At 36.5% G+C, this 14,167-nt stretch overlaps 1 protein-coding gene across 1 annotated transcript in view; it reads left to right on the top strand.

Annotated features, from left to right (window-relative positions):
• The window catches only part of zmp:0000000660 (arf-GAP with Rho-GAP domain, ANK repeat and PH domain-containing protein 2), a 172,498-nt gene that overhangs the window by 100,308 nt on the left and 58,023 nt on the right, over positions 1-14,167 (top strand). The window contains exons 11-12 of the mRNA XM_038298182.1: positions 5,311-5,413; positions 5,887-6,085. Coding sequence (XP_038154110.1) covers positions 5,311-5,413; positions 5,887-6,085 — 302 coding nt within the window. The remainder of the gene's footprint in view (positions 1-5,310; positions 5,414-5,886; positions 6,086-14,167) is intronic.

The raw sequence follows: 14,167 nt of genomic DNA, 5'->3' as shown, positions 1-14,167 counted from the left end.
TACGGCAAGGCACACAAAGACAGAAGAGAGGCTTACCTTTTCTAAAGTTGCGTGAATATTACAGAGCCACTCCTTGGAAATTAATCTAAAATGAGTGTGTCGGTTCATGATAAGTGTAACTTTTTAGAGGAAAAAATTACTGGGCTGCTTGTTTTAGCAGTATTTTGCACTTTCAAAGACGCCCCAAATCCATCTATTCTTTATTCGTTTATCTTTCTTTAAGCTTTTTTTTTCTCCCTTTTGCACCATTTCACCCTCAGTCGGTCCTCCGGTTTACAATTTCCTTCACCACCCTGACTATTACCACATTTCATTAACTCCTAAAGTGAGAACAAACAGGGACTTTATGAGAGGAGTTACAGTTTTGTGCACAGTTTCCTGACTCTTCCACAGCCTTTAGATTTTGTAATCATAAAGAAACCAGATCTTCTTAAAAATCTGACTTTAATCAAAAACAACAGATAATTATTTCTGCAGGCTCTTCGTGTTATAGTTTGTGGAAGAAAATTGGTCTTATGGAATTTTGACAAAGGGCATAGGGAGCCTTGCAAAACAAAACAGAGCAAAGACCAATCCAAGATAGATTCAAATTGACAAAATGATCACGGTTGATCATGATTATTTTGTTTATTTGACATTCAATGCAGGATATTTTAGGTGGTTTGGATTGAAAAATTACAGAAATATTTTTTGTTATACTTAATTAAATCAGCTTTGAGGGTTATAAACATTTTATGGTTATTATTTCAGCTGCTTTCTTCCTACTTCTCACATACACATATCTGTTAGCAACCGGATTTCAACATGTTGATAAAACATTTGTACAATCTTTAATGTGCATTTTTGCAAACTGTACACATAATTATACCTTTTGTGTGGTAAAAAACAGACTGCAAAATGCTCTTGCTATCTAAGCTAAGCTAGACTTTATTGATCTGACAGTAGAGAAATTCACTTGTCACATTGGCTCAGTAGTCAAAAAGAAGAGGAAAATGTATGTATGTGTATATATGTATATCTATATAAACAGCATATATATACTGTATGTTTGTATATATGTATGCAAATGTGTATATATATTAGGGATGGAACGGTTTTTGCAAACCGTCCGAACCGCTCGATTCAACTGTCTTGGTTCGCGTGTGTTTCGTTCGGTTCATGCGCTGCTCCTTTTTCTCATAGTCGAAGCGTTTACACTCCGGAGCAGAAGGTGGCGGTACTGCGACCAAAACCAACCACCAGTAGTAAACAAGAAGAAGAAGCGAAGCAGCTTAGCCGGGTGTAGCAGAAAAAAATCAGTTGTTGTGGAGAATTGTGTGGGTATGGCGAGTGGGAAAGAACAGGAGTTGGAAGACGCGCCAGCAGCACTTTATAGGTCTGCTGTATGGGAGCGCTTTGCATTCAGAGTGACCTACGATGACTGCGGAAAGAAAGTTGTGGATAAAAGTGCAACAGTGTGCAAGCATTGTGCAACACGTTTTGTTTATGCTAACAGCAACACGACCAACATGTCATGCTAACCCCGAAATCCCACATACTCCATCAGCGGTCCGCTCCGCTTCGTCCCGCTGCGCTCCAGACCGCCTGCACGAAGCAAAGCCTACAGCCCCCACTGTGGCTCTCGTCCGCTCCCCTCTGAGTCCCTTGGAGATGGTAGAGATCATGCGCGAGATAATTTAATTCAAAGCAGCAAAACATACGGAAATGATCCAGGGTTTCCGCGGAGCATTTAAAATAATTACAATCCATTATTTTTGGGGGGATTTTTTCATTAATTTCATAAATTTTTATGGGATTTCGGTGTAACAATCAACATATATCGAACCGAACCAAAAACCTTGACCACGAAACCGTGAATCGAACCGAACCGTGGATTTTGTGAACCATTCCACCCCTAATATATATATATATATATATATGTATGTATGTATGTATGTATGTATGTATGTATGTATGTATGTATGTATGTATGTATGTATGTATGTATGTATGTATGTATGTATGTATGTATGTATGTATGTATGTATGTATGTATGTATGTATGTATGTATGTATGTATGTATGTATGTATGTATGTATGTATGTATGTATGTATGTATGTATGTATGTATGTATGTATGTATGTATGTATGTATGTATGTATGTATGTATGTATGTATGTATGTATGTATGTATGTATGTATGTATGTATGTATGTATGTATGTATGTATGTATGTATGTATGTATGTATGTATGTATGTATGTATGTATGTATGTATGTATGTATGTATGTATGTATGTATGTATGTATGTATGTATGTATGTATGTATGTATGTATGTATGTATGTATGTATGTATGTATGTATGTATGTATGTATGTATGTATGTATGTATGTATGTATGTATGTATGTATGTATGTATGTATGTATGTATGTATGTATGTATGTATGTATGTATGTATGTATGTATGTATGTATGTATGTATGTATGTATGTATGTATGTATGTATGTATGTATGTATGTATGTATGTATGTATGTATGTATGTATGTATGTATGTATGTATGTATGTATGTATGTATGTATGTATGTATGTATGTATGTATGTATGTATGTATGTATGTATGTATGTATGTATGTATGTATATATATATATATATATATATATATATATATGTATAATGTAAACAGGTTATTGCAGAGGGTATTAAGTAGGTATCTGAAGGTGAGGCTGTTGAAATCTGACAATTTTGGACAGTGGGAACTGAGTTTTTTTCTGGATTTCACATACCTTTTATAATTGCCTTGAATGGGACACCAATGCAGTACTTAAGATCATTAAGGATCATTACTTTTTTGTGTCAAAGAGACGTCTTGATATCATGCCTAAATTAGATCATCACTATTCAAGGTACTGCTTCTTTTTTTTTCTTTTTTCTTTTTTGCAGGTTAGCAGCATTTTGTTTCAAAAAAACAGTTCATTTAAAAATGCTTCTACAACTTAGTTACCATGTCAAACGTATAATTGAGATGTAATTTAAGGACAGACAGAAGTTCTGATTTTAACATTTGGTTTGATGGTTTAAAGTCAAATATGATTGAATGAAATATACACAATTAGAGCCACTTAGCTCAGTACTAAGAAAAAACTTTATTTCGAAAAGCAGGCAGACACATGAAAGCGGCATTGACTGACTTTGGCTCCCTGCTCACATTCCTCTGCTCTTCAGCTTATTCTCTCTCCCCCTTCCCTTGCACATATTCCCCATCCAATACCATCCCCTGGGACTTACATTATTTAGTGTTCATCTCTCATTCTTCGTGTTCTTTCTTTACCATAGCATTTGCCAAGCACAACAATGTACTCATCCTTTCTCTCCCTGTGGGACCTCCACTAACAAGCGCCTGCACACCTGCCAGTTCAGAGGCAGGAGGAGGCGTGGGGAGCTGGAAACGAGAAGAAGGTAGTGTTGGTGGGGAGGGGGGGCATGTGAGGGCAAACACCCATGTTGTGCCTATTCCCCTGACACCTGTGAGAAGAAAGTGACTCGTTGTTGCCTTGACCCCATGCGAAACGTCGCCTTGAACTCCCATCGCTGCAACATTTAGAGGCGCCGCAGCTGAAATGTAAAGACCGCTTGGAATCCTGTTTGTTGGCCATTAAAGTTAGTGATACTCTGACCTGTGACACTTTCCTTGATAAACAGAAGCAGAGGTATTTTAGAGTGGAGGCAACACACAAGAATGTGAAAAGACCAAATAATGGTGGCTATTTCTTTTTGGGGACTGTGGCTCAACAGCTTTGAGTGTTTTTTTTTTCTTTCTTTTATTTCCTTTTAAATAGATTTTGAAAATACATGATTGAATCTTCCTAGACATGTTCATGCTGATGGATTAACTTTTTACAAAAGTAAACATTGACTAACTTTAAACAGTTTTAAGATTTAAAATCCCTTTTCTAGCTTTGACTTTTCTTTTTTTTCTCAAGGAATATAGAGATTCTTTGAAAAATATTAATCCTCTTGAATTTATATGTGTTTGTCTCACACTGTCTGCGAATAGCCAGCATTACGTAGTGCATAATTGTGTAATAAATAAAATACTATTATTATTATTTTATTTCAAGCTTCACCATGATTGAGGATCTTTGCAGATATGTAACCAAACGTAGGACAGTCTTGGCAGACCAACCCTTATTATTTTTTTTGCAGCTCTGGCTTTATATTCACACAAATCTTGAAAACCAAGTCCAGTGGATATTTTTTGAATTTTTACGGAATGACTTTGACCTGGATGACTGAGAACCTTCATCAGCATATTCACACATGTTTTTTTTATTTGTTTCTCTTTTCTGGTAGATTAAAGGGCTGGTTATTCTTGACGCAGACATTTTTATGCTCAGGAGAATCAGGAACTAGCTGTGGGTCTAGATACGGCCGAGGTGGTGATGAAGTGGGGGCGAGTTTGTGCCACAATGGAGGGACATGAGGGCTAAAAAGAACGGGGATCCAGGTGGAAAAAAAGCCCCAGGATTCTCGCGCACCTCTTCTAGCGCACCCCGTTCGTTCTAGCTGGTCCAACTTCACGAGTCGTTTTCTGGAATTTAGGTTATAAAAACAATACAAGCCGGCCTGTCTGCGGTCAGTTACAATTTGGGAATGTTACAGCAGAGTGTATGTGGAGGGGGCGGTAAAGTCTTTTTGTTCACTGTAACACCTACGCAGACGACCTAGTTTCGAAGTATAATTCAGCCTTTAGTGTTATCACCCCCTCCCCACAACTCTTAGGTCTCTTTTGCGTCCTTCAACAGTTTTTTCCCCCTTTTTCTGTGTTGAAGAACAGTGTTAACACAGCTTAATGCAACTGCTTCAGGTCTTAAGACCTTTTATCAGCTCCATTTTTCTTAAAGCTTTCTGTGTTACTTCCATGATAAATATTTGCTCAATCAGTCATTTTAGGTGGAAGTCCATTTTTGTGTAAGGTCATAATCTGTCATAATCCCTCACTTTTTTTATTTAAATTTTTTACCAGTATATGCCTTAGTCTTTAGCACAACAGATTCCCTGCTTCTGAAGCTTTTGCAGACTACCAGCAAATTAAAAAGAATATCCCCCATTTTTTATCCCTCTCTTTGCCGATTAACAAGCAAATTCTAAAAATTCTGCAGCAAAAATGCTCTAAAACAATACCAAATAAAATGCAGGGCATCTATCTTTGTTCAGTATTCAATGTTAGTTAATTAATGTTAGGATAGTCGATAGGTGTTGCTGTATATGAACACATTTTTACACCCAAAGCCTCTGAAAGTTGACCTCTGTGACTCCAGCAGGGCTGTGTTTACCATTGAGCTATACCTGCGAACAGAGCGAGCCTTGACTGTTGGAGCCGAGACGCAGGATACACAGCACGACTGGATCCTGGCGCTGACAAAGGTGACACCGTTTGAGCAGAGCACACCCACACACAAAGCACATATTTCCATCCTTTTCCTATAAGTTTGTTTTCCACCTAAAGTTTAAGCCAATAAGTTATGTGAATTTGCCTTTTTTTTATTCACATAGCAATGCCTCTTTCAGTAAGACAAGTAATTTTGCCATCTTCCCCCGCATGCTGAAGGAATCTTTTAATAAGCCCCTGTATAAACATGCACCTTATTGCCTTTCTTTTCTCTTTCCAGTCTTAGACAACTTAGTCCCTTGTAGAGAGACGTGTTGCACTATAGCTATATATGCCTCTCACTGCAGAATACGTTAAAGTGTCCGTTTAAAGTCAGAGAACACAGCACAAATACTTTTGCTATCAGAAATTAATACATTTTATACGTTTGCAATTACTTTACAGCTTATTAGAAAGTGTAGTTTGTTTGTTTTTTGTCTCTGTTTTCATCAACACTTGTTCTCCACAGTGCATTGTTCCATCCAAGGTTGAGGGATTGGTGCGGAAAGACAGTGAACTAATTGGAAGACTCCAATACAAAGAAGGTCACGACCTCTATCACTGGAGGATGGGCTGGTTCATGCTAGAGGGCTCCACACTGCACTTCAGCTCTGGAGAAGAGGAGGCAGATGAGGAAGTCCTTCGTCTCAAACAACTGCAAGAGCTTAGTAAGCATCTTACTGTTTTCTGTTTTATTTTTTTAGAGCTGGGGTTTTACCATTAAGTGTCTTTTCTTTTTAGCGATTGAATATCGTAGTAGTAACGCCACAAAACAACAAAACGTGATCCTTGGTCAAAAACTCAACATTTGAGCTCCACCGTAACCAGACACAGAACTTCAGCAGCGTTCTTATTTGGGATGCAGTGTTGTTTTAACTATTCTTAGTTTTAGTCACATTTTAGTCATTAAGATATGTGATAGTTTTAGTACGTTTTTGTTCACTAAAAATTTAAAAGGATTTAGTCTAGTTTTAGTCAGTTGTATGTTGCAAAGAAAAGGTAGCCTTTACAATTTAGAAGAAGAACTACCTTTTTTACCAGACTGACAGGTCTTGCCTAGATACTACAACTGCTGGTTATAGAATGCTGCCGTGCAGTTCATCATTACTGTTGGGCCGAAAACATTGATTTGTAGAATTCAAATAAACTTTTTTATAAATTAATGCCTTAATCTATGAAAAAGTGCGTCACAAAAGCTGTGAAAGTAGCATGTCTAGTTCAACACATCATATTAGTTAATATAGCAGACAGACAAGCCACCCAAATGTACAATAAAGAAATGGTTTTAGACATATAAGGTTTCTATTGTAAAAGGCATTGATATGGAAAGATTCAGTGCAGTGCAAAATAAATAAATTTGGTACTAAATGCTGTAGAACATTGAGCTGTGTTCTGTTTAAAGGAATTATGAAAAGAATCAGCCATATTATATAATATGCTTAAGCAGCATTTTAACTGCTCAAAATTGACCAGGAAGCAGATTAAATGTTTGCGTATAGTATATCGACCATTGATGTCAGACATGAATACACGTTAAAGCCAGTAGGGGGTTCGGGTGCACTTTAAATGCATAAAGATGCCACAATGTGCCTCGATCTGAATTCCGTTTTAGTTCTGTGTGGTCTGTTTTTCTTGCTTAAAAATGACTTCATGCCACAGTCTAGCTTAATAAAGCTTTATGAGATTGCCTCCAACCATGTTTTTTAGTGTTGATTTGGTATTTAGAGTGAAGTGTGCTGCAAGTTTTCCCCCCAAGTTTCGATCGAGGGACTTTTGAGGGTTTCTTCTAACAGTGACTTTTTTCTTAGTGGTCTTTCAAACACACAAGATCTGTGGTTTGCTTGACTGATAGTTATCAAGACAACTTGGAGATCAACGTACAGATAGAAGCCCTTTTATTTATTTTGAATTGGGAAAAAAAAAAACATTTTGGATACAATTTCTATAAGCTGCCCTATATGGGATTTCTCCGTCCCACATTAAAAAAACGTAACTGTAAAGGAATAATGTTGATTTTTAGCAAAGAGATGAAAGTGAAGAAGTGTCAAATGCTGATTTGTATATCAGCAAATCTGGTTTTCAAAAAAGGAGGTAAGTAAAGGTAAATATTAAGCATTGCACCTGTGAGGAATACATTTTTTTAAGCTTTCTCCTTTTTGGATAGATCTGTGTTGACTTGAACTGGTTTCATCTGTGTAGTTTGTTCAAAAATCTACTGAACATGAGTTATGTCTACTCTTCACCATGGAAGGCTCTAAAGTTCACACAAGCTTTTGGCAGATGATGAAGATTTTGGAACATTTCAATTGATTGCACCAGCGTGAAGCGCGAACAGAAGGAGGGGAGAATCAATAGATCTTTTTAATCTACTTACAGCTCAGCATGGATCAAATCACGCAAAGTGCCGCCCCATCTTCTCACCTGGGGCGGGATAAAGAACTGCAGCGGTGTTCATTTTTATTCCTGGCTTTCACAAACCATATTTTTCACAGCCGGAGAGCCCTTGGAGCCAGAAGGGGACTGTGGTTTGTCACGAGTATGTTGGTTTTTGTAGCGCTGAAAAAATATAGCTTCAGGATTCATGGTCTATGACATGGGATTAGCTGTTATGTTCTCTATAGTGACACCACCACATAAAAGGTGCCCCTGTGTAGCACTGAGGGATTAAATAAACCCAGTTTTCAATTAAAGTCACTGAGTGTTTCTTACATGCTCCACTACAGCATCCATCACTGGTTTACTGGTTATACATGCTCTGATCATTATGTGGCATCCAGCTATATCAGATATCATGAATTAATTATGTATAGGATTATATATTTCTGAGTCAATTTATTATGTTCAGAGGAATGTAAACAAATTTACACTTAGTATATGTAATCTTCCATACATATTATTTATGGTTTAGATTTTTAATTACATTTTAGTTCTTTAAATAAAGTTTTACACGATATAAATAAACTATGTAAATACTAAAAGTTTTAGGCAAATTCTTATTCATGTATAAGTAAAAAAGTAACTGGTTACACTTTATTTGTAATAATAAATCCTCACTATCATTTGTAAATGTAAAGAGACTATTTATTATAGATTAAGAAGTAGTTTGGCAATGGTAAATTTCATTTATAAATTACAACCAAACCATTTATAACAAGTCGATGGATAATTTATTAAGATATAAAGCCAGGGTAAGCCTAAGTCCAACTTGACAGGGAAAGCTCAATTAAAAATAAAGGCTTGGTTCAAGTCTTAAGTTGACTGATGTTAGGGGTTAGAACTAAACTAACATTGCAGGGCAATATTGTCTATTTTTCTTTCCATAAATGGTTTACATGCATTTTTTAACTGATTATCATATAAATTGATACTTATCCATTTATAAATTGTTGTAAAGTGTTACCAATTCATCAAAACCATCTTGCCCCTAGTTGAAAGAGTAACCCTCCTAAATAAAACCTCTCCAGCTTTACCCTGTTTAATTGTTTCATTTATAATTTTAGAAAGTTTAGATTAATTTCAACATCCACACCCAATACCAATTCCAACCTGACTTGTAAAATCACAAAATAACTTAAAAGAAACCCTGTCTTACACTTTGAATTTGGCTAAAAGGCTAAAAGACTTTGACATCCATCAGTCTTTTAAAAGTTACAGTTACTCCAAGAGTACATAGATTGATGCATAGGAGTAACCAGGTGAAACCCTAATAGAACACAATATTCAGAATGATTTTGACTATCACTTTAGCTATTTAGGGAGAATCTGATATTTTTTTATCAGACAAAAGAAGAATAATTAACAAGAAATAAACCCTGCTATACTTGGTGAGAAACAACATTCCAAAAGAAGAATGTCATGGTACCTTTATTCCTTTCACTTATCATAGATGAGCTATCCTGCTCCTCTCTACTTCCATGATTACTGGTGCTATCAGTCCATGGTGGTATCTGAACGTCCACCCTAATCACTATATAGGGCACTATATATAGTGGGTGAAAAAGTAGTTGGCTCCAAATTTCCCACAATGCACCTTAAAAGTAGCGATCATCCATGGTCAATAGATGAGCAGATATATCCCAGAATGCATTGTGCGGAGAGCTCTTCTCACAAAGCATTATGGCCATAGGCTGAGTAATAACAAAGATGGCTCAGGCACTGCGCAGTGGAGGCGGAGTTATGTGACCAGCGAGAGGCAAAAAATACTGATCACGTTTCAGAACTGTCAGTTAACTGAGTTCTCTATAAAGTCCAGTAAATAGTCCCCACTCTATACAGTGATTGAGGGATCTAGTGGATAGGGCGGGCGTTTTGGTTTTTTTGACCTACCTCAGTGAATGAAAAAAATAACAGGTAAAGATTTACCAACTGGGAAGGTTTCATTTTCCTCAAATGGTAATAAACTATTTGGTAGATGAAGAAGACAAAAAAAATCCTGACAATTGTTGTGGATTTGCATAGAGAAAATGAATATATGATAAATGTTTGTTTTGTGGAAGTGAAAAAAAAAAACCCTCCAGGAGACAAACAATTGAGTGTTGTTCCAAAAATCATTGGTGAGATTTTTTCTATTCATAATAACTATGTTAACAAGAGAAATTAAAATAACAGGATCAAAAACAACAACCAAAAAATGTTAAAAAAAAACTAAACTATGTTTTGTTTTTTTTATCCATTTAGGGTATAAAAAACATCTGCTTGTCAGAATCATTTGTTCCTAGAGTAAAAAAAAAAAAAAAAAAAAAAAAAACTTTAGGGTAAAGGGAAAAAACAGCTTTGAACATTTATAATTTGGTCATAAGAACATGCATAAAATATATTCTTTGGTGAGAACAAGGCTGCAGACTTATCACACAAACAGATTAAGAAACAAACACATTTCAGTTGAGCTTCTTGTTGGATGAATTAGGATTGCTGCGTGTCTGTTCAAACAGCTATGACAAGTGTTTTCCATTTTACCTGATAACGCTGCTAATAAACTTCTCTCAAGTCAATCCCTTAAATTTTTGGCTTTCTTTTCTCTTTACTTGGATCAAAATAAAACATAGTGCCATTGAAAATGTGCCAGAAAAAAATATAAAAACAAGTAAGAAGACAGACTTTGTGTGATTGTTTTTTTTTTCTTTCTGGATCAACATCAACTGGCATATACTAAAGACTTGTCAATCAACTTGAGACAATCGCCTTCCCTACTGTTAAATCAAAATATAGCTAGTTTGTGTATTTTTTTATAATGTGCTGCATATTACTTTTTTAGCCAAGATAAAGAGCACCCCCCTCCCCATACATGCAAATGCTTAATCTGTATAGGTAATTAAGCATTTTGTTAACGTATCTTTGAATTGATTTAAATACAGGTTAAAGGTAGTTATTAAGCCAGTAATCAGTCTCATGAAATTGGCGGTTTGCTGAGATGAAGTCCTGTGTCGTTTTCTCTGTGTTTTTCATCTTTCTATCCATTACTGGAGCACAATCAGTGCTTGAGAGTGATGAAAGTGCCAGATGTTGTTGCTAGGAGATTTGAGCAGAGCCTCGTCTCCCTTTTTTTCTGTTTTCTCTCTGAGGTGTGCGATTGTTGCCGTGATCCAAGCAGCTGTTTGAAGCCCCCGAAGAGATTACGGCTGTGCTTTAGAGTCCCTCAGCACCGTTCCTCTGTATCATGCTCCCTTATTCCGATTTCAAAAGACTGATTGTGTAGATGAAGAATGCCATTAACTTTCTCTATTTACTGATGAGTTGAATATCACCAACAAAGCAATCTATTTGCATTTGTATGTTTTTATTGTGAAAATTGAAAATAACACTCTCTTTGTGCCCCGATTCCCACTCGTTAAAATCTGCAAAGGATGAAGGTGGCAGAAAGGAAGAATTCATATGTCCCGTTAGAAAAAGGAAATCTTTAAATCCAATAGAATGCACTTAACATTTTACTCTGCATTTATCAGCCTTTGTTTCTCTTACATTTCCCTTTGTTTTATTCAGTTTTAACAAGCTTAAGCGTCAGACAGGGACCACAGATATTAAAATTCCTGTTTGCTAGTGCAAAAGTATATTATTGCTTACCTTGTAACAGTACCATTAGAGTTGGGAGCATGTATTTATCACACCTAAAATAGATTTTTTTATTTTAGTGTACAACCCTCGAGATATTTTCTTGGATATACATAGAACAAGTCTACAGCCTTTTTCTATGGATCCAGATTTGGCTGGAAATTTATATTTGATCTACTATTTTCAAATTGTTGACATGAAAATAACTGCTCAAGTAAAAATAGGATTTCAGTTTTTGTTCTTTTCGACTCTCTCAAAGCTATTCCAGTATGTCTGTTTAGATATGTATTTTCATATAAACAAGGCTATAAGATTATGAAATGATAAGACTTCTGGCATATTGCATATGTATTATTCCAACAGTCTTCTGGACCTACAGTTCACATTTCAGAATCCGCTGTGTTGGGCATGAATGTGTGCTTAACCCAAGAATTTGACTGCTGAATGCTCACAGCGTTCAAGCATTAGGTATGATGATATCAACTTTAGAGGAAATAAAAACAAGGATTTTTTTTTCTTTTAATAATAAAAAAAAGAAGGCTGTGATCTTGCAAACATGTACTCAGACTAAAAGGGTGTTCTGTGTACTCATCAGTGACAGCCTTTTAAAGAAACAGTCTCTGTGGTGGCTTATTTTAGTGGACACCTAAGGAATAAAAGCCTAAACAGCTTGTGTCTAGGATACAAGGGGTCTGTGGAAATGTTAGTGGTTCCTTTTTTATTCTATAACTATCCAACGCCTTGATTGAGAGAAGTTCAGACTAAATAATGCCATTGTAGATTAAAGGTATTTAACAGAAGCTCCCGTAGAAGGTTTAACTGCTTCAGCAAACACAAGAAATACATTCTCTTCTGGGCTTTCTACTGAAGAGTATCTATGCGTGAGAACCAGCTCAGGTCCCAAGAAAAGATTGTCCCTATAGGTAATCCCCAGTAGAGTTGTTGAGGATGATGAGGGGAGGCTGGGTGGGGAAAGTTTTCAAGAACTCCATTATCTCAATGGTTTAAGCTGGTTTACCACCATGCAATTCTGACCTTATTAGTGGACTGCCCGATGTACCCTTCTGTCTGTATGCAGCCTCATCATCCTAGATCAAACCAATGACAGCAATGTCATATGCACACTTCAGGGATTACAGAGACAAGTCAACTGAGGTGTAGTCATTTGTGTAAAGGGAGAAGAATGGGAAGACGACATACCCATGGGGGCTGTTGGTGCTAATTGTTCTCAAGATAAAAAAAGATCTTCCTCAACCTTATCTCTAGTTCTTGTCAGTTGGAGAGTTGGTGATCCACTGATGGGTAAAAGGCAAACACAACAATGTTGGTCCATTTCTGGTGGAGGATGTTTGGGTTGATAGTATTGAATTTTGAGCTGAACACCACAAACAGGATCCTGGCATTAATCCCTAGGTGGTTTAGGTGGAAAGGGATGGAAAGGGTGTAAGCCCAGGTTGATTGCATTATTCAACAGCGAGTGTACCCACAAAGCAAACTGCAGGTGAAGGATGCTTTGATACCAGTTGCTATAAGGGATTACCTGACCATAGATGTCTTCGGTCATTTAACCATGTCACGGTGTATTTCTTGGGGAGTGGATTGTTAGTGAAGCCCTATAAGCTGGGAATCTTATACGGCTTCAGAGGTTTTTTGCAGGTCTGAATAAAGGTGGAGATACAGCTGGTCATTGAAAGTGTTTGGGTGTAAGTTAGACATACTGATCTTCTGACAAGGCTTATTTCTATCTTTGCCAGTGATCCTAAGTGCAGTTGCATGGTCAGAGGGAGGTAATTGTAAATATGTTGGTGGGGGGTTGTTGTAATCGCTTTGCGGTCATTATTCAAACATGGCCGGTGCTTCATTCTACAGAACAATTCAAACATTCATTACATGGTGGATGGTTGGGCTCTTGCATATTGAAATCATATTAGTATTTCTACTATAATGCAAGAATAAAATGGTTATTTGTGTTTCAATATCTTTCCAGTGTGTTATAATAAACATGTCGTGAAAATCCTCAGTCATTCAGGTCATGGCAACCACAAACAGACAGAAGGTTTGAAAGAGGCACTGATCTCTATTTATTCACTGGATTGCTGATTGCCCGTTGGTAGTACAGGGTTGAAGTGAAGCCACTGGTCGCCATATTGGTACTCCCTAGTTAGACCTGTTGCAATGTAAACAATATGAGTGCTACAGCATCAAACAATGACGATGTTCTCATTTTCAGGGGGGCTTAAGACTTTTAGAATAAAAATAAATTCATCACTTCGACACACACTTGGTGTTTCATAGCATAAATAGATTGGTTTAACTTATAATAAAAGATAGGCACATTGCATAGTCAGAATGAAGTCTATAAATCATATAACATACCATATTATACAAATCCATCACAACAAAATTAATTTGCTAATGGAGCATAATGATTCTGATGTGCCAAAAGTCCTAAATTGATGATGTGTGTCTATTAGACATGTATTGATGACATTGTTGTGGTAATCACATATTACATATGATTTTCAAGATTTTACATCAAGACTCAATTACAAGTGCATGTCTGGTAATGCTATAGTAATTACCTATTTGCAAATTTTGCATGAATAATGGCATATGCTTTTATGCTGTGTCTGTGCTTTAGCCTTTAAAAATGTTTTAGTTTCAGCACGACTTTTTCAAATGAGAAATACAACAAACACAAC

This window comes from Cyprinodon tularosa, unplaced genomic scaffold, assembly GCF_016077235.1.
Source record: "Cyprinodon tularosa strain WSP-4 unplaced genomic scaffold, ASM1607723v1 ctg400, whole genome shotgun sequence".
NCBI classification, from domain to species: Eukaryota; Metazoa; Chordata; class Actinopteri; order Cyprinodontiformes; family Cyprinodontidae; genus Cyprinodon; species Cyprinodon tularosa.
Note: the sequence above shows the minus strand (reverse complement) of the source record. Positions and strands in the feature narration are given on the sequence as shown.